At 38.9% G+C, this 20,698-nt stretch overlaps 2 protein-coding genes across 5 annotated transcripts; one reads left to right on the top strand and one right to left on the bottom strand.

The window, feature by feature from the left end:
• Positions 1 to 26: 26 nt before the first annotated feature.
• Positions 27 to 15,202, bottom strand: LOC113034405 (uncharacterized). 4 transcript variants are annotated; one of them, XM_080308862.1, is made up of 16 exons: positions 15,064 to 15,202; positions 11,085 to 12,481; positions 10,901 to 10,996; positions 10,253 to 10,505; positions 9,445 to 9,800; positions 9,213 to 9,356; positions 9,000 to 9,114; positions 8,301 to 8,372; positions 8,076 to 8,216; positions 7,834 to 7,947; positions 7,485 to 7,558; positions 7,290 to 7,394; positions 6,945 to 7,060; positions 6,553 to 6,691; positions 579 to 699; positions 27 to 384 (listed from the first exon to the last, which is right to left on the bottom strand). In XM_080308862.1, exons 2-16 carry the CDS (start codon positions 12,375 to 12,377, stop codon positions 296 to 298), a joined length of 3,228 nt encoding a protein of 1,075 aa, XP_080164988.1. In that variant the 5' UTR covers positions 12,378 to 12,481; positions 15,064 to 15,202; the 3' UTR covers positions 27 to 295. The 4 variants fall into 4 exon arrangements, with proteins under 4 accessions (XP_080164988.1, XP_026044714.2, XP_026044715.2 ...); XM_026188929.2 differs by lacking the exon at positions 15,064 to 15,202 and adding an exon at positions 12,836 to 13,116; XM_026188930.2 differs by lacking the exon at positions 15,064 to 15,202 and adding an exon at positions 12,836 to 13,116 and having other exon boundaries at positions 8,076 to 8,213.
• poli (polymerase (DNA directed) iota) lies at positions 13,308 to 20,645 on the top strand. The gene is made up of 10 exons (XM_026188941.2): positions 13,308 to 13,497; positions 13,618 to 13,737; positions 13,826 to 13,990; positions 15,085 to 15,231; positions 15,428 to 15,664; positions 15,911 to 16,089; positions 16,664 to 16,755; positions 16,838 to 16,971; positions 18,046 to 18,266; positions 19,716 to 20,645. The coding sequence occupies exons 1-10, from the start codon at positions 13,404 to 13,406 to the stop codon at positions 20,487 to 20,489; spliced, it is 2,163 nt and encodes a 720-aa protein (XP_026044726.2). The 5' UTR covers positions 13,308 to 13,403; the 3' UTR covers positions 20,490 to 20,645.
• Positions 20,646 to 20,698: the final 53 nt, after the last annotated feature.

The raw sequence follows: 20,698 nt of genomic DNA, 5'->3' as shown, positions 1-20,698 counted from the left end.
TTGCTTTAAGAAAGGAAAACACAAAATTCATTCTATGCCTTTACTTGAGTACTGCTCATGAAAAGTCACCACTGTGGGTCCTCTTGGCACTACATGTGGTCAACATTTATACATATATGGAAGATGGGCTCCAAATTGAAATTTTACATACAGAACACATTAACATAAATCACACTAACAAAAAACTGCCTTCCGTGTCCTGAACGAGGTTTACACAAAATAATACATTTGAATCACTGCTAGTATTTGTCCCCCCTCCCCCCACATGAAGTGTACAGGAATAATTTTATTTCCATCATTTTTTCAATTTTCCATCTTCTTTGACTTTCCACAGCATCAGCTCCATACAGGCAGTAGCATCTTCTGCAGTGTCATGGCCACAAACTAAGGGGAAAAAAATAATCTTTAAAAAAAAAAAAATCAATGCAACTGAAGTCAGTATCTTCAGGAATAAATCTGATATCTGCTGCATGAGTCGGTGGCATTTAATGTTATAATAAGTCATATTAATAAGTCATCTTTATTTGGAATGTAATGATATTATAGTGACAGAAACCATTTGCATAGTGGTAACCCACCACTCTCTTGAATGATCCTTCTGAGGTATTCAGCTGTGAGCTTGTTGAGGGTCAGTTTGTGAGGGGGGCCCAGGCGGTGGGGAAAGACTACCGATGTATCCACCACCATCCCGTGGAGCAGCTGCAGTAAACAGGAAGATATCTCAAGCTTTTCTTATAGGTTCAAACTTGATAAATTACTGTTTTACTTTCAACATGAACTATAGCTACAGAATATGAATAAAATCTGGAGAAGTAACCAGTGAATCTTACTGCCCAAAACACTTAAAGAGGATATATAAGCTGAAGCTGAAATGGGGCCCAGCAGTACTTTCATGTAATACCACTTTGTGCCATAAAATGGTGCAGTGACTCAATGTAGCATGCTCTCTGCCCTGAAAGGTGTAGGAAATATAATGGAGAGTCAGAGGAAGTACTGGCCTTCTAGTCAAAGGGACAGGTTGGTGGCCCCGTCATCACCACTAGATCCTCCCAGAACGACACCATGCTCCGTTCAGGAGAAAATAACTCTGGAGCAGCTTTCAGAGCAGCTTTACAGAGTTTGTCGTTTTTTGTTTTGTTTAGTTTTTTTTAAATGAGACTACTTCCCGTTTCTACCAGTTCATATATGTTTGCTAAGGTAGCTTTTTGTGAGAAACTTTTCATACAAAAACAATTCCTTTATATGATTTGCTTAAGTCAGGGCAAATGGTGACTTTTTTTGTATGTAGCTCCCAACTTGAGAGGGGTTGGGAGCTACATTACATTAAGACTTTCCAGTAATGTGCTGCCACCTGCTGGTGAAAACTTTACCCAAACCAAATTTTTATCTAATTAGAAATACAGTGGTCCCTCGCTATAACACCTGTTTTGCGGATTTTTTTTGTGTGCAATTTTGCGGGCTTTTTTTATTTATTTATTTTTTTTATTACATTTAAACAGCACTTTGTGTTCCGCGTCCTGATTAGCTGTAGACCATTGTCAATCCCGTGCCGTGTCTGCTGTCCAGTAGAGAATGCGTTCAGCTTGTCAAATTTACATAAGTCTTCAATTTCTACCAGTGTGACTAAAGTGCTGTACTTTGTTGTTTGCTGGGGAGAAAACTTACAAACATAATATCAATGAAATGTTTTGCACTGTCAAAGGCACCTGCAGGGGCCGTTGGTTTCATTCTATAATACTGGACTTATTTTTCTACAAAGGTTTTAAGTTTCAGAGTGTTTAAACAAGAGGAAAAAGTGAAAATGTTCATGCCTGTCTAAGAAAAGTGTATAAAGTGTGTAGTGAGGGGTTTTACAGCCTTAAAACATCTATAATAATTGTAAAAATTAAAGTTGGCTATGTCGCAGATTTCACCTATAATGTAACTGCCGCAATAAATGAGGGACCACTATAGTGCAATTAAGATGGTCAAAATAAAATACTTTTGGAGGACATCTGAGAGAAATGAAGTGAAATTACTGTATTATGACATTTGGACCCTTTTGTCCAAATGTCATACAAAAAATTAAATCTAGGGTATACAAGACAACCAGACCATGATGTAGTTTCAATATCGGTTGGTCTCTGTCAATTATGTGTTTGAAATACGTTGCCGGTCAAAAGTTTAGAACACCCAAATTTCTCTATTATTTACTGCAATTTATGTTGTTCAAGTCCAATGAACAGGTTGAAATGGTACAAAGGTAAGTGTTGAACTGCCAAAGGTTTTAAATAAAATTTTTAAAAAAATTTAAAAAAAAAAAAGGAAGAAAGGTTTCCCAAAACTGAAAAATAATGTCCATTTCAGAATTCTACAAAAAGTCACGACGGGCCGGCTATCCGAGACCACAAAATGGGTTAATAATTTAAAGCTGTTCTACAGCAGTGGAGGTTGATCAGGCCTTGAAAGCTAGAGGTGTTCCAACTTTTCTGGATTAGTTACAACTATCCTGTCTGCATAAAAGCAGTGTTGGAACACACTGTGATACCATACCCTCGTGAGCATCAGCTGAACAGTTTTGTGCTGCAGAAAGTACTCTGTTTCTACAAAAATGGTGAGAAAAAGGCAATTAACAATGGAAGAGGGACAGACCATCATAACACTTAAAAATGTAGGTCTTTCCTACAGAGAAGTTGCAAGGAAAGTCAAAATTTCAGTGCGTACAGTTTCCTTTACCATCAAAAGGCACTCAGAAACTGGAGAAAACTGGCAGAAAGAGGTCTAGCAGACCCAAAGTCCACAACTGAATCAGAGGACAAGTTTCTGAGTGTTAACAGCTGATAGGCTGCTCAAAGGACATCAGCTTCAAACACAGCTTAATAGTGGTCGTAGTATTTAAGTCTCAGTTGCAACTGTGAAGAGAAGACTTCAAGCTGCACGTTTGACAGGACCAATTGCAACAAGAAAGCCATTGCTGAGATTTCAGAATAAGACAAAGAGGCTTGGCTGGACCATGAAACACTGACATTGGACTACTGAAGACTGGAAGAAAGTATAATGGATTGATGAAAATGGATTTGAAATCTTGGCTTCATCACACAGGATCTTTGTACACCATTAAGTAGGTGCAAGGATCGTTCCACAGTGGTGGCATCAACTGTCAAACATGGAGGAAGTGTGAAGGTCTGGGACTTTTTGCACCCAGAACCAAAACAGCTACCACAGCGTTCTGCAGCACCATGCAGTACCCTCTGGTATGTGCCTAGTTGGTCAGGGGTTCATCCTACAGCAAGATAATGACCCAAAACATAGTTCCAAGCTACGCTAGAAGTACCTCAGGAGAACGAACAAGGTTGTAAGCTTGAAAACATGGAGTGGCCAGCACAGCCTCCAGACTTAAACCCCATCAAGCTGGTTTGGGATGAACTGGACAAAAGGGTGAAAGCAAAGCAACCTACAAGTGCCACACATTTATGGAACGATACCACTTTTTTTTTTTTTTTTTTTTTTTTTAAATGTCCGATACCGATATCATAAATTTGAATATCTGCCGATACCGATATGAATCCAATAGTGTATTTCTTAATCAATAAAACTATTTTTTTAAATATCTTGCTGCATTTTGTATAAGTTCATACTCAAGTTTTAACTAAAGCTATTCTGTTAAACCTGTATGCAAAACATACACTGCACCCCAAATATTTCATAGTTCAGCAAAACTGATCAATCTAATACACTTAAACCTGCAACCACCTCCCTATTCTGGTATTTTAAAGAGTACTCAGAAATATTAAGCACCCTCCGTCTCGTGATGCTTAATCGACATAATCAACTTTAATTTAACTCACGCATAAAAAAATAAAAAAATAAAAAGCTCAGAAATAGATTATTTTTCCACAATAATTAAATAGCTTCAACATCTTACTTCAACAGAATTGCAGACTGCACAGATGGTACATTTCTGAAGGAAAAAGTACTAGCTTACTAGGGTATATTAGACTTAATAGTTACTATATACAGTAATGGACTTCTATACATTTTACATCAGATTAAAACTTTGGTTGTAAGATTCAGATAATTATTTATTAAAGCGAGACATTTTAAATGAGAATAAGAAAGAAAAGTATTTCTTTGTGCCCTTTCCCTGTTAATGCCCTACCTGGCCCCCCCGGCTAAACTTTGCTAGACCCGCCCCTGCACAGTAGAAAAGGATCCTGGTGCTGGTTTCCTCTTTCTGGTACAAAGTGGGCGATAAACTTACAAGAGAGACGAACTCGCGACAGAAAAGCCGATCAGCTGATTATTGATCAGTTTCATGATTGAAGAGAGGCAGTCGCTCCATATTTCGGTTGTTAAGCTTAACGTGGGAATGCTTTACAAACATCCAGAGATGAACTTACACACTTGCTTTACTTCTCTCTGGGATAACTTTCTCGGAAATGAAATGCCGGTTTGGTAGCGAGGCTCCAAATGCTCAACCTGACCACAGACAGGTCTCACACGCTACAGCCGCTCTATCACATGACGCATACTGCTCCGACGAGTTACGCCATGTCGCAAGTTTTCTGAGGTGCTTTTGTGATATTTAATGGATCGGATTACATTTTTTATTTCTCTCCGATATCCGATCCAGTAATTTAGGTACCGATACGCAATATCGGATCGGTCCATCTCTAGAAAGAACGCAATGGGTGTGTTCAGCTGTTATATCTCCCAAAAGTGGCTACTTTGATGAGTCAAAAATTTAGAATACATTTGGGTCTAATAATTTATTCCTTGATTTCTTTTTTGACTCCAATTGTTTGTTTCTACTATGCTTTCATTTCAGATGGCAATGAGACATTAAACTGCATAATTGTCAATAAAAAATTTTTTTTTTTTAAAAACCCTGAAATTAGTATTGTAAAACCAATAGGTTTGTTTTTTTTGTTTTTTTAAGAACACCCAGTAGTGTATAGCATCTTATCCAATCGAATAGCTCGGAAGGTTGTAAAGGTAACATTTTTCTAAAAACTTGAAAATCCTAGGTCTTTTCATAATAGCTGACCTCTGACCTTAATGTTGAGGCCACGGGGTTTCAAAGTCTTAAAATATTATTAACAAATTCACCTATGCATGTATTTGAAAACCCCAGGTGACTTCTTTCTTGATTTATAACATTTACAAGATTTTCAGAAAATCTGATGTTAAGGTCACTGGGATTCAAACATTCAGATTTTTAAATAGCTACACCTAGGGTATCAATTTCAAACTCCTACGTTGCCTCAATCTTGAATTACTCAATTCACAAACTGTGTCCACGCTGCCTGTCCAGCAGGGTGTTGAAAATACCCCATCACTTTTTTTATTTTTATAAAACCGCCTGGGTGGTAAGAAATGCCTTATGTAGTTACAGAGTTGTTCATTCAATAAGTGTTCTAAAAATCTTTCATTGATTAATCTAAAGCGACAAAGGGAGTCCTTGCAGTCCCCATGTGCTGCACAAAGGGGAGTCTAATTGAGATTCTCTCAATAACAGTTGCTACAAACTTCTTCCATGGTTCTGGTTTAAAACAAAAAGCTATCCAGATGAACCCTCAATGAACTCACTAGAACCATTACATCAGTGTCTCGGTGAAGTTAAATCCTGGATGGCCTCTAACTTTCTTAACTTCAATGAGAACAAAATCGAAGTGATAATTTTTGGACCAAGTGGCAACCCCTTTTATCAAATCGCATGCCAAAAATTTGGTCTTATATTTGACAGCAATTTCACCTTTGAAAAACAGATAAGCTCAGTTGTACAGCAGTCTTTCTTCAAACTGAGGCTTTTATCTAAGGTGAGATCACTTTTATGTTTTAAAAGCTTTGAACTGGCGATTCATGCTTTTATTACATCCCAGCTGGACTATTGTAACTCCTTATAAGCTGGAGTTAGCCAGACCTGCCTGGCAAGACTGCAGTTGGTCCAGAATGCTGCAGCTCGTCTTCTGACACGCACTAAAAGACGTGAACATATTTCCCCGGTACTTGCCTCTCTTCATTGGCTCCCTGTCCACTTCAGAATTGATTTTAAAATTTTATTGTTGACTTACAAAGCCCTGAATGGACAGGCTCCCGGGTATTTGTCTGACCTCTTGCAGCCTTATGCGCCCTTTAGATCTCTTAGGATCAAGTGATCTTTTGTTTTAGCCATACCAAGGTCGAGGCTGGTTCATAGAGGCGATTGAGCATTTGCAGTCGTAGCGCCTAAGCTGTGGAATAATTTACCCCTACACATCAGACAGGCTCCTACTGTCAATCTTTTTAAATCTTATCTTAAAACTCATGCTGTATTAAAAGCCAGTAAATACAAATGTGAGTTATTTGTTCATTTATATTTGATGTTTGGTATCAATATTATCAGGTATTTTACTAGGCATTTTGTATTCTTGTACAGGACTTTAGTCAACATTCCTGTTGTAATTAAATGTGCTATATAAATAAATAAACTATAACTATAAGGACTGCAGCTGTAAAATGTGGAATACGCTGTGCACTTAAAAAAATAAAAATAAACAAGAATATGTGTGAAAAGGGAAGTCAAGAAGTCACCTTGAGTAAACAGAGGTCTGTTTCCAGGCAGTGTCCAACCAGAACGGTGTCAGCATTTATGAAGCTCAACAAGGTCTCCTGGACATCTCTTAGAGAAGCATGGTGACCCTTCACATCTTCCTCACTAACACCTGAAAATCTGGACAAGTAAGGTGTCACATGGGCTCTAAGCACAGCTGCACTGGTCTTGTTAGCTTCATTCCATCATCCTCATCATGTGTGTCATAAAGCAAAACATCTTCCCCATCTTTGAAATAATGGCTAAACCTTGAACTTAGCATTGACTAAATTTCCATTATACAGAACAATTTTCAGACTGCTGCCACACTTCTGTAATAACAGAGCGAGTTCGTATAGTTTATGTAGTGCACAGAGATATATTATCACATTACCTGGTGTTATAGTCAATGACCTCATTTTCAGGTTTAACAAAGGTGTCGTATACAACTTCCAGACTCGAGTTGACCACTGTCACTCTGGATAACTCCAAACCATGAACAGTGTAGCACTACAAAAGCAAACATGTTTTCATTGCAAACTGATTAAAAACAAAAATCAAACTTCAGAAATCTTTTTCCACACTAACAAATTCTGACATAAAGCCCATGGGCACAAGAGTTAAAGGTAGAGTATATAGTGAGGTGAGGCTGTTTATTCTGTTAGTGTAGCTTATAAAACTATCTATTTAACTGCACATTTTAATAAAGCCACATGTAAATCCCCAAATCCAACATCACCATTTCACAATCCAAGGAATAGACACCAGGACAGCTCCTGTCTGAGGGACCCCGGGAGATGGTAGACACAAACCCATCCAGGCTGAGGGCATCATGGACATGTAACTGGTTGACAAAACAAAGTGGTCCTGGTACATATGAAATATTTGACAAGAATTCCTTTAACTCAGAGGACTTTTCCTTCCTCCTTTTTACCTTAAACACTTGACATCCAGGGGCTCCCATGACTCCCTGACAGCAGCTGTAGCGAGTTTCCACTCCACCGGGCACTGGAAAATTTTATTAAAGTTTTAAAAATGTACCAATGCTTAAAAACTGTTACTGCACAGCCCTCAAGTCTTCAGGTTGTTTTGAGGCTGCTGCTTACAAAAGGAGAGCTTTGAACTAGTATCAGTATGGTGCTCCTAAAAAGATGGTCTACTAGGACGGTGCGCACCTTCAAGCATGTTTATATAGCACATAGATTTAACATTAAGATGGTGAAAAGACACCAGTCAAAATATTTTATAAAATAGTCAAGAATAACCTGGTAATGGTTTCTAACCTCTATTCTCAACTCCTTTCCCATAATGGTAGTTGCATTCCTCCTTGCGAATGTGTTTGCCACTTTGGCTCACAGAGTATGTAGCACCACAGCGACAACAGATCCTCTTCAGTGCTTTTAACAAATAAAATACAACACTTAACAGAGAGAACCAACCCAGAGTCCAAATACTTTAGTCAAGCACGCCCTCTAGTGAAATAATATAGGAATACCAGGGAGCATGGTTGGATATTTCCACTTACCATCTGGACTAACTTTCTTTTCAGCAAAAAGAACTGCAGAACCACATTTCTCTGGGTGTTGAACAGGATAGTTACTCTCAATTAGCTTTTCATCAGTCAAAATATAATCCTTCAGACTCTCATACAATGCCATGTCATCTGCTGGAATAATAAAAACACTCATAAACTGTCAAAATATTTAATAATTATAAAGTCTACATTTGTACAAAGGAAACTAATGCTCACAATTTCCTTTAAACTTTGTTGGGTTAAGAGGCATGTTCCCTTTCCGTTTTTGACTGTAGACTTTGTTTTCATCTGCAAAACAAATATTTAAATGTCCGTTATATACCAGATCAAAACATCTGTTTATTATTATCTTTTTTTAAGTCAAAAAAACTCAAGATATATCAAAAACAATAAGCACAAAATTACAATTACGAGATATTCATACCAATTATAATGTGGTTTATCTAGTAGCCCATTCATCCCTTTTAACACTCTAATCAGACAGGTAATTGATTTCTGAAAGACCCTACTTGAGGAACTGTATCCAGTCCCCCCCGTAGTACATGTCCTTATTCCGAGGCCACCTATCAAATGTTTCAAGTATTTTTAGATTTCAGGAGTGTAGTATAATTTTCTTGCTAGTACTGTGAATGGGGAGATGTCGGTCCATCTGCTCTAAACAAGTACAGTTAGAAAGCAACAGGGAATTTCCTTATTTAAAGCCCTGGATAAGAATTTAAAATAAATTATCCCAAAAAGTCTGTAACACTGAATGAATTATCAATGAGTTGAACATTTTGACTATTTTATGTAATTCGGTGAACAAAAAGTACAATAATTGTACAGTGAATGAATTGTATGCCCAACATCTACAGAGATTCTGGAGATATTTTACAAACAGGTAATTTCCTACAGCTTTTTCCATGAAGTGCTCACCTTTAGCAGCAACAGTGCTTTGACTCTTCAGCCTCTTGAGTGCATTCACTGCAACACTCATATACTTGAGCTTGTTCACACTCCGATTGTACACGGTCTTCTCTTCAGCAAGAGCCTATCAACAGAAAGATCAGAGAAAAAAAAATACATACATATGTCTCTCTCTTTCCACACTAGAGTTTGTTACTGAGGAGGATTGTGACATATGCTCACCTTTTCAAAGGCATCATTAACATTGGGTGTCGTTTTGAGGAACTCCTCCGTAAACATGTTGACATACCGCTGTCTGACATCATGGGGCACTTTGTCTTTGGCAGCCTCACACTGCTGCTTCAGTTTTCGTTTAGCAGGCAACGGCTGTGGGGACAGAACCACATAATATTTATTAAGTGGGTTAAGCATTTCTAACTTGTACTGACGATCCAGGTTTAGTTGAAGTTCTTACCTTTGCAGAAGCTTGACCAGAATTTTGAGGAACAGTAGAAATAGTTGAACTTGAACGTAAAGATGCAGATGTAAAAGTAGAGTTTAGTAAAGGTTTGCGTGCAACAGCAGGAATGAGCACTGGTGCTGCCAGGCGGCATCGCTGCATAGGATGCATAGGAGTAACTGCATGTGGATGGTATGTTTGTTTTATAGCAAGGGCCCTTGTGTGAACCTGATTTATTGGAGTTAAAACTGGAGTAACTGGATTGGAATTGGAAGAAATGGGCACAGGGAAGGCACCGTCTGGAAGGATCAAATGCAAGTTGTTGCCCACTTCAATAACAGCTGGTCCCAAAGGTATATAGTTCACAAAAGCTATGGAACAGAAAAAATGTGTACTGAGGAAAAGCTAGTAAGAGCATACTCATACTAGACATGGTTTACTTGTACTGTGCCAATAATTTAAAAAAAAAAAATACACAACTTGCACAGAAGTTTAAGAAAGGATGATAGAGCTACACAGAGCAATGCAAGTATGCTTTAGTGATAAAACTTTCTATATCAAACACAAAAATACAATTTCAATGAAGTGCTTTCATTTGTTTATTGGAATGGTTTTTGTATACATTATTGTATATACATATGTACCTACATTGTTTGCACTTCAGATTAGATGCCAAACTGCATTTCATCTTTTGAGTTATACTATCTCAATGACAGTAATCTGGATCTAATCTAATTTACACGTTATCATGCTCTTGCATTTTTTATTCTTAATGTGTCTAAGAACTAAACAATCATCACTACTACTGCCAACAGATACTTACCATTGCGCACAGGCTGGAGGGTTGCAGGGTTTTGAGTTAAAACAGAAGGTGTAAACTGGGTCTCTGGTTTCTTCTGAGAGGTGGAGGAAACAAAAGCCTGCCCACCTTTAACTGAAGCAGTCGGAGTGGAGGCTCTCTGCTGAACCTGCTGGGTTTTGGAACTGACAGAGGGTCTAGAGCCAAATCCTGAAGTTACTGGCTCACAGAGTGGAACCAAAACCTGCGGCTGAGGCCTGCTCTTAGCTACTGGCTGCTGCACAGAGGAGGTCATTCAAAACACATGCTTAACTTTGATTATGCAATCCTTGGTAAAGATTAGTCAACTTACATCATGTCACAACAGATCTTAAGAAAAAGGCCACGACTTCTAGTGAGTCATTATGGACATAAATGGCCAACCCTACTTTTTAATGTTCCTGAGTGTGACCTTTCATCTGCCAAGCATGGTGATTTTTTTCCCCCACATTTCTGTCATATTATTTTTAATACGTTATTCAATTAAAATTTGTTATCATTATTAAAAACTACTAGGTTAGGCTTGGGTATTAAAATACTGTTTAGGCAATAAAAACAGTGTTTTGGATTTTAAAAAAAGACATCTCCTGTCTTTAAAAAACACATTTTGCTATGAGACTGGACTGTACCTACCTCTGTTTGTTTGGCTTCATGAGCCACTCTTTTCCTTCCTGGTAATCCCTTGGGTGTGACATTTACCTCCATCTTCTCTGCATCCACAGCCCCTAACTAAGAAATACAAGGGGAGAGAAAAAAAACTTTATATTCTCAAAAGAATTTCTTCATAATGAATTTGCAGTCTCTACAGGCTACTTACATGTGCACCAGGAGTCTCTTCAGTTCCTTTTTCCTCATTGTTTGCCTCCATGAAGATCCTGTAGCATTCCTCCATTGGGTCGCTGTCTGAGAGCTCCATTCCTGAATGGTTGAGCCCTTCCTCCTCCTCTTCATCAGAGCTGGAGTTGATTAATATGATCTCTTCAGTATTTACCGTCACCAAATTCTGCTCAGAACACGGTTCGGCTCCGAGTTGTGAGCTGACAGAAGTTGACAAAACATGCCGACCCTCAAACTCGCTGTTCTCTGACCCTTGTTCTGCTTGCTCTAGAGGCAGGTTAGGACCGTCAGCAGCTATTCCCTGTGTCTGTCCTGACATTTTGCTTGACTTTTTCTGGTTTCCTATCACTGCTGAGGGTGTACTTTTTTCAGAACAGCTGTGACTTTGAACTCTGTCCTGAGGCACTTGCCTGCGTGATGAGTTAGAGGCTGGAGATTTACAAAAAAGTAAATTCCTGGGTGTCTCCTGCTGATTAATTTTCTCAAAGATACTGAGCAGGTCACACTGAGGATTGTTCAGGTTGTGATCTTGTTGTTCGGGGATCTTCTCCAATACAGATTTGGTAATTTTTTGACATTCATTTACAAGGTCTTCTGGACTTTCTGTTAAGTCCACTACATTGCCACCATTTTTTAGATCTTCAGACTCTTTGTCAGCAAGTATAGTTAGTAAATCTTGACTGTTTTCAACATAATGATGAGTTTTATTTGAATCTGATGAAGACAGAGGTACTTTATAGTGTCGTGATGGAGAATCAGGTAAGTTAGGCTCTTTTTTTTCCTCCGTTACCTCCACTGCTGTCACCTGAGAGGATTTACCTGCTACAGACTTAGCAGTTCTCTGACCAGTTTTGTCAGGAGAAGGAGGAACATCAATAATTAGGTCTTCACCTTCAGAAGAAACATCAAGTGCCTCCGGAGATGGTGATCGGGAAATCGGAGCCTGATACGCAAATGGTTCTTTATCAATACATGGGGCAGTGTTTTTTGGACTTTTGTCTTTTACTTGTCTACTTTTCAACTTCTGGTCCTTTGTCAATGAGCTGAAAGAGAGCAAGTCTGCAGAAAAGTTGGACAGTGGGTCATACTCCAAATCAGTCCTCGGTTTTGAGTTGTCAACCACATACTTCTTTCCTCGCTGGTGTGCTTTAGTAAAATCTGTGCGAGACGATGGCCCATAAGCTTTTCTGTCTACAGTTTTACTCTCACGCTTGGAAGCAGGCTTGTTGTTTATGCGGTCTGCTTGTACAGTCTGGTAACGTGACAGTCGCATCCGCTCTTGCTCCACCTCATGCCTTACAGATTCAATCTCCTTGTTGATCCGCTCCAGCTCATGAAGGCAGTCATCTCCACAGCCCGTATAAGGCCTCTGTTCTTCTGTTCAACGTGAATATGAAACAGGATAAGTATTTACTTAAATGTAAGTGACAGCTTGATAATTTGCCATTTAGTTTTTGTGCTATTTGATGTGTGAAGATCCTATCGTGCCCCTTTAGTGACAAAATAGAACTTTTAAAGAACACAAGGTAGATGGTAGAAGTTGTTTTTTTTTTTAAGAAAACACTTGTCCTTACACCTGTAACGTTAAAACCCTTTTAATCGATTTAAAAGCTTCTTATAATTCCCAGGGTTTATGGGGTTTTTCTTAAACAATTAAACCTTTTTAACAGGTAAAACGGCAAGCTAATGCACAAGCTGTTCGAAGTCAGTTGGCATAGTTGAAGCACTGACCTGTGAAGTCCACTTTGGATGATTCAAATGAGACAGCAAACCAGTCCCGCGCCTGCTTTGTAGGATGTTTGTATAAACAGTGAGGCCGCTCACAACGCCCATGTTGTGAGAAGGGACAGTTTATATCAGCAAAAAAGCCCGAAGAAGGAAACATTAGCTACTTTCCGCACTTTTTTTCCTCAGATTTTTTTATAATTAACAAACGGACGTTAGCAGTTGAAGCCTCCGACATCAGGTGATGTCAGCCTTGTTTATATACGTTGTGGTCAGGTCGCGTGACGACTGTCGAAAAACCAATTTTAATACCTTCAAATAACACAGTATTCCGTAACATTTAAAATTTTAATTTTATTTATTGTGTTTGTAAATTTAAAAAAAAAAATGCACTTATAGAAACTTTTTTTGGTAGTTGCTGCGTTGCAGTAACCCCTCCATGTCGAGAGATGGCAACGTTGCACGTAACTGAATTGGGACCTACAATGAAAGAACTATTACGACAACAACAACAGCAGCAGTAGTTGTAGCAGTCTATATTTCAGCAAAATGTATTACATTTACGAGCTTTGAGATGGAAAACAGCGAGGATGAGGAGGATGAAAACGAGTGGAGGAACAGTTTCGTGGATTCACCGACACATAGCCCCCCTGCTGCTGCTGCTTCAGGTAAACTTGGAAACTTAAGCTAGGCAGTCTGAAACTGAAATCTGACAGTTGCTCTTTGCTTTCATGTGACTTTCAGAGTTCGAGATATGGTAACTGTTGTACATATAATGTGTGTTTCAGGACCAAGCATCAGTAAAACGCGAGTACCTGCACACAAAGTCATTTTGCATTTTGACCTGGACTGCTTCTATGCTCAGGTGGAAATGATCAGAAACCCTGCACTGAGAGAAGTCCCGTTAGGTAAACTTGCATGCTATAAAAGCTGCAAAAGAAAAAAGTGTAAAAAAACATTTGTGCCAAAGCTTCCAAATGACTCTCATATCATCAGGTATACAGCAGAAGTACATCATAGTCACCTGTAACTATGTGGCAAGGGAGAGGGGTGTCAACAAGCTGATGTCTGTGACTGATGCTAAGGAGAAATGTCCTGAGCTGGTGCTGGTTAAAGGAGAAGACCTCACACACTACAGAGAGATGTCATATAAAATGACAGGTAAGCAGTGTATCACACCAGTGTGACATGAAAATAGTGCTCTGTAGTAAATAAAGTAATTTTTGTCGTAGTGTGCAGTATGATATTAAGGTGCACTCTGAGAAAATGAAATTGTAGTTGCTGCAATAAAAGAAGCTTGGAAGGTCAGGCTAAACATGGAGATTAAGGTCGCACCATAGCAATCAGGTTGGACTTTGGTCCACTGCAGCATCTTAATTCTTTTCTTTTTCAGCCATTCTGCTGTAGATTTGTGCTTGGAATTATTATGATGTTGATAACCCAGTTTTAGCCAGGCTTTTGCTGTATTTTGCTGTGTATGCTATATTTTACTCTAAAATACTTTGGTATACAGAGATGTTCGTGGTCAGCTCAGTGACTCCAAGATGTCCAGGTTCTGTGGCTGCAAAACAAGCCCAGATTAGCACCATGCTTGACAGCTGGTATAAGATGTTTGTGCTAATATGCTGTTTCTGTGATTTACAGCCAAATATTTCCGCTTTGGAAAAAAATAGTCATCCTTGATTTGTGCCGAATGCTTTTTATAGAGGTTGTCACACTTAGTGATGAAAAAATAATCAGCTGCATTTGATTTGCAGTCCTGTAAAAACCTTTCACATGACTGAAAGATGTGGGTAACAAGAGGGCCTTGCTGTAACTTCTTTTGACTAGCCATTTATGCCAGATGGTGACGTGACCCTTAAAGTTTATCTGGGATGCCGTTTTTCTCCGGTGACTAGTGTTTGTTTCTATGACATGGATTTATTTTCAGCTTGTAGCAAGCAAATTAGATAGTGAGCTGCTTAAAGCAACAAGATATCAAATTTTGGAGTCGGTCTCTTAAAGAAAATCATGATTTGGTCAACTTTTAAATTCCACAATTCATAATGAAAACAACCCTTTTTGACTAAACTGCTAAAATCTCTAATTCCTACATTTCAGCAATTGTTTTACTCAAGAATGTAAACTGTTTTTAACCCACTGTTTGGTTCACCACCCTGCTGGTGTTCCTTGTTGGTTATTAGAAACTAAATGGAATTGATGTTTTCATCTGATAACCGTTTGTATATATTTACCTTTTCTTGTTTGCCATCCAGAGCTGCTGATGTCTTATTGTCCTCTCGTGGAAAGGCTTGGATTTGATGAAAACTTCATGGACGTCACTGAGATGGTAGAACAAAGGCTTGCACAGCTAGTGAAGTCTGAAGACTTTTCATTTAAAGGACATGTCTACAATCATCCAAGTAAGTCACATTTGTGCTTCTCAAGTGTAGATGTACATCTGGCCCACTGAAACTGGGAAATGGCTCGTAAAAATAGCTCAAACTCGTGAGATATTTGCATAGTGCTTTCAGTTTTGTTCTTCATGAACAACTCACCTGCAGATCCTAAACTGTATCGCGTGTGCTCATACCCACAGTTTTTCCCCTTCCTGTTCAGGTGCAGATGTTAAAGCCAGTAACTACCCAAGGTTGGCTTTAGGTTCACACATTGCAGCAGAGCTCAGAGAAGCCGTCCACAGCAAACTGGGCCTGACCGGCTGTGCTGGCATCGCCACAAACAAGCTGCTAGCCAAACTGGTTTCAGGCACCTTCAAACCCAACCAGCAAACCACTCTGCTCCCAGAAAACATCAGTGACATCATGGGCTGCCTAAGCAGTGTCCGCAAAGTGCCAGGTATAGATGCTCTAAAAGATAGTTAATCATCAGTAGATGGCAGGTAGGTGAACAGAAATGCATAACATGATATGCATCGAGATTGAGTTTTAATGAAGTATAGTTGTTACACTGTTGTCCTTAACATTTGGAGCATTTTTAATTAAAGATGCTTTTATCCAAAACTCACTGATGCATTTTTGTTGTGTGTCACATGTGTTAAATATGCCTGACAATATATTTTGTGGTGCCATCTTGTATTCTCAGGGGTGGGTCACCAAACTGCTAAGAGACTTCAAGCCCTAGGATTGGTCAGCGTAAAAGACCTGCAGCTGTGTCCTCTGAATGACCTGGCGAAGGAGTTTGGAAGTCCCACTGCTCAGCGTTTGAAGAATCTGTCCCTCGGTGTTGATGACTCACCTGTTACTTGTACTGGGGCCCCTCAGGTAGGATGCGACATCTGAGATTCCCGGTATCTAAGAAAGCTAAGGTCGGGAAGCTGTATGAGTTTTTCTTTTTTGTAGCTACAACCTGCATTTTTTCTGATGATCAGCAGGGAGCGGCTGCAGTATAAAGATTTATGAATAAATGGGTGTTTGCTCCATTTATTCAGGCCCCCATTCTTGCAGTACTACAAGATAAGAAACTATTGGAACTTAATTACTGCTATCTACAGCTTATATAGTGTGAGGTTGTATGTTTTTAAACACTTCACTGATAAATAAGTTTTAGTAGTATTCAAACAAAACATCAGTGACTTGGTTTTAATTTGGCGTTTTGAGTTTAAGCAATCCAGTTCAGTTTAGTGAACCATAGTTATTTAGTTTTAAAATATAGGAAAAAAATCCAGAAGTGACCTTTAAGGAAGCAGATGAAGAGTAAAAATGGAAGTTCATAAATAATATTGATTCCTGTGTTTTTAATATGTAAATTGCCGTAGAAATCCTTTAATTCTAGTCATGTTTGATGGGAAACGATTTTACATTTCTTGGCTGCATTGCTCTCCTCTTTATGTTTCAGTCTCTCAGTGATGAAGACTCTTTCAAAAAAATGTCCTCAACAAAAGAAGTTTCAGAGAAGACACAACAACTTCTGAGCAGTCTGGTTGAAAGGTCTGTTTTACCAGCTCAAAGCTGAATCGCCACAGGGGGATGGCTTCCTTAATCTTACCTTTGGTTTTATATTTGAAAGCAGGATGCGCAAAGACGGCAGGCAGCCTCAAACCTTCAGGCTCACAATCCGTAAATACACAACGACCAACAAGTGGTTCAGTCGGGAGAGCCGGCAGTGTCCGATCCCCAACCACATTGGACAGAAGATCAGCTCTGGTATGCTCACGTGTCAGGGAGAGCTCAGAATGATATCTGTAGAGGTTTTATCAGGTTTTTAATTTTCTGTGTGTATAAATTTTTGAAAAATGTGCTTCCACACTATAGTGGTTTACACATTTGCCTAAAGAGCAAGAGTTACCCACTCTGTCTATCCCTTGTCAATAATTAAATTTTGTTTTTTCAAAAATCTTCTCTCATAAATGTTTTACAGATCCTTTTCTTATGTTCTGTCACACATGTACTGCTAAATGGTAGATCCTCAAAATAAGATCATTTCTAGATGAGCCCTTTGATCCAACATTTCAGATTTCAGATTGCTCCAAATGCTCTGTTAAAAGCTGTTTATCATCCACTTAGAGTTTTACAATGTCACTCTGAGCAGATATCTCTATAAATGGTCATCACACAGGAGGCTCCTCCTCCTTCTGCTTAACAAAGCGCCTCCTTTTAGAGGAAAAAATAAGGTTTAGTTTGAACTGTGAAGCATGCAAAGCTTCTCTAATAGAGTCAAAAAATAAAACGTAGCCAAAATATTAAACAATGTATACATTTTTTAAAAATATATTTGTCCTGGCTCTCTGCCTTTGAAAACTACATCCTTTTCCCCGAGATTTTGTCAGCATTCAGCAGTTTCCCCTCAGGCTAACTATAAATGAATATTCCTAGTTTCAGACAAAAATGTCAAGCACTCACTGTGCGCCTTTACCCAACACAAACAGGCTACGCTGGGAAGGAGCTTAACCTTGCAGACTTTAGTTGCTAAAGTTGATTTCTCAAGTCAAAATCAGAGCATAAATAAACTTTTTTGATTTTGAGTTTAAGTCGGTTTACAGTGATTTCTTGCTTTTTCGCTAAACAAAAACATAATGAAAAGCTTTAGTCATCCAGGTCTGACTATAACTAGAAGTCTAGATGTACCATATCTACTGAGCCTTTGTAATATCTGGTAATGTCTTCAATCACGTTAATTTAAATTAATCAGTTAATTAGTTGGTTAATGAAAGCAGTTAAAATCAGCTCAGTTAGGAAAACTCTTTCCATTAAAACAGTTTTTCTCTAATGCGTCTATAGGCAGCAGTGATGATGCTGTGATGCAGCTGCTCCCGTTGGCCATGAAACTCTTCTACAGGATGGTGGACTGCGGCGCCCCCTTCCACCTCACCCTCATTAACGTCTGCTTCAGTAATCTGCAGACCAGAGCAGCTGCCGTCACCGGGAAGGGCTCGATAACATCGTTCTTTTCACAGAGCACATCTCCCAAAAAATCCCAGGCCGTCTTATCGCAGTGCCAGGTAAAATGTAACGTGGCTTGTCAACACTGTTAGATAATCTTAGTTTGATTTTTCCATAAAAAGGAAAATGAAAGGGGTTGTAATAAAAAACATAGTAAAATCTTTTAACTGTAGCCTATAAAAGTGAATTTTTTTGGATTGCCCGCTAAGGCCTTCAGAATCACTCATAAAAACTGTTGGATCTGATTTCTGTCTGATTAGGGCTGCAAATAACTTTATTTTCTATCATATTAGTATATGAATTAATTAATTAATTATAAAATGTCAAACCATAATGGAAAAAAACCAAATCAGTCACTCTTAATATGTCTTATTTTGTCTCAACAGCCCAAAGAAATTAATTTTACCTTTCTTTGTGACAAGGAGAAGCTAGGACTTGACCATTTGTACAGTTTCTTAATTTTGTCTGAATGGCAGGAATTATTTATCATTTTCTTTCATTCCTATTACTAAGCGCCATTAGAGTTGCACTCGACAATTTCAATACTACGATTTGCAGTAGCTGGATCACTGAGGATCCACTGCCAGCATCCTAATGTTATAGACACCCAGAGGATTTTTGTCCATACTCTGATGGGTCAGAGATATTGAGCCAGCCATGGAAACCATGGCACATCACTATAGGCAAATTGATGTAATGAAATCATTGGATTTCCTGTTCTAAAAATATGCTACTGTAACCTGATTACCACCATTGGCAGTACTCCTCTTTCTTATTTGGCTGTTAGGGGCAAATATTTGTGGGTTTCTAAAAACACTCCAGAGCAACTTCAGGAGTTTTTCCTGACTTAAAATTAGCCTTTCAGGGTCAAGTATGGACGTAAGCACAACTAGTCATCATATTCTTGAGGCAATAAGTGTGTGTAACCATACGTAAGAGAGGTCCGCACATTATTTCTGGCCATGCTTGAGGAAATGAAAGCCCACTTAAAATATTACAACCCCTGCGATTTTCTTTTTAGGTAGCAACAAAACGTCTTTGTTAGGTGCCAAATTTATTATTCCGAAGAAAAACTGAACTGTGTTTAAATAAGTAATGACAGCTGAAACTTTCCTTCATGTTCTGCCTCAAAATGTCATTAAAGACATAATTTATCCAGATCATGTGGTCTGAGCTGATGGGCTTTCATGAAACATGTTTAACTTGAGTGGACTTCATATGTAACCAAACTCCATGAAAACGCTGCTTTGTGTTAGCAGTGGGAAGTCCTGAAAAATGTATTTAAGGCCATATTGGCTCTACTTTGAACATCATGATCATGAAATAGGTATTAAATTAAAGTCAAAGTGGTATTAGAAGGGTTCTTAAGAAATAATTAATGTTGGTCAGTAGAAAGGCTGTTCTTTCACACTGCCCAGTTACCTAATGCAGGATTTTTCTTTCCTGGAAGGAATGTGCTAGTACTCTGAATTTCCTCACTTCACTTTTGTTCCTCTTTCATTCTCCAGTGTGTTGATTCCTCTCAGGGTATTGATATGGATCATCAGTTTGGCACAGATGGCATGATTACTCAACACAATAAACAACCCGCCATACAAAGCTCTTCTAGTTCTTCTAGCTCTGAGGCACCATTACACGGGTTAAGATGGAAACAGAACTCTGCTGTCATTGTAGAAGAGACTCGAAATGCATCCTGCAGTACAGCTGGGTGCGACCCTGACGAAACTGCTAACGTTGTGACACGGTTGCCTCCCAATGTTGACCCGGAGGTGTTCAAGCTTCTTCCAGAGGACATCCAGAAGGAGCTGTTATCTCCTGCTTATGTGAGCTCCCTGTACAGCACTTCTAGCAGCCAGTCAGGCACTGATGTCCCCAGCACATCAAAAAGCAAACTTCCTGAGACACTTACAGACTCAGAAAGTATTAGTGACACAAAAGATGCTGCAAACAAGTTGAACTCTTCCAACAGAGTGACCACCGTCAATCACCAGGGGAAGGCAGGTACAAGCGCATTCCCAGAAGAAGAAGTCATGGAAGAAGGGGGTCTGTCATTCCCCCGGTTATCTGACTGCGAGTTCCCGGGAAATGTGGACCCTAAGGTGTTTTCTGAGCTTCCGCCAGATGTTCAAAGGGAGCTGATGTCTGAGTGGAAACAGCAGAAGCCAATTCTGAAGACTTCCTCATCTAAGAAACCAGGAAAAAGCTTGATGTCCAAAGACAGAAAGGCTCCAGGAAAAGGCAGCCAGGCCAACAACTTGTTCAAGTATTTCAAACCCAGTTAGAAACTATGTCACGAAGATAAATGAAAGTTTTCTTGATGTTGGGTTGTTGAACAAACTGAGCAACTTTTCTTAAGTAATTTATAACCTAAATTGACTCAGATGACCTTGAATGTCAGAAAGTTTGTTTTTCTTAAGCATTAAATAATTGATATCTAATACTGTGTGATATCTTTACCGTGTGTATAAAATATATTTTCTATCATACAACA

The sequence above is a fragment of the Astatotilapia calliptera genome, chromosome 12, assembly GCF_964374335.1.
Source record: "Astatotilapia calliptera chromosome 12, fAstCal68.1, whole genome shotgun sequence".
NCBI lineage: Eukaryota > Metazoa > Chordata > Actinopteri > Cichliformes > Cichlidae > Astatotilapia > Astatotilapia calliptera.
Note: the sequence above shows the minus strand (reverse complement) of the source record. Positions and strands in the feature narration are given on the sequence as shown.

Excerpts from the sequence above, each read along its gene's own strand:
- LOC113034405 (XM_026188929.2), bottom strand. The coding sequence starts at position 12,989 with ATGTTTCCTTCTTCGGGCTTTTTTGCTGATATAAACTGTCCCTTCTCA. Across the intron at positions 8,217-8,300 it reads AACAAAGTTTAAAGGAAATT|CAGATGACATGGCATTGTAT; the intron begins GTGAGCATTAGT and ends TTATTATTCCAG. Across the intron at positions 7,061-7,289 it reads ATTCCTTGGATTGTGAAATG|TGCTACACTGTTCATGGTTT; the intron begins GTGATGTTGGAT and ends TTGCTTTTGTAG.
- poli (XM_026188941.2), top strand. The coding sequence starts at position 13,404 with ATGGAAAACAGCGAGGATGAGGAGGATGAAAACGAGTGGAGGAACAGT. Across the intron at positions 13,498-13,617 it reads CCCTGCTGCTGCTGCTTCAG|GACCAAGCATCAGTAAAACG; the intron begins GTAAACTTGGAA and ends TGTGTGTTTCAG. Across the intron at positions 13,738-13,825 it reads ACTGAGAGAAGTCCCGTTAG|GTATACAGCAGAAGTACATC; the intron begins GTAAACTTGCAT and ends TCATATCATCAG.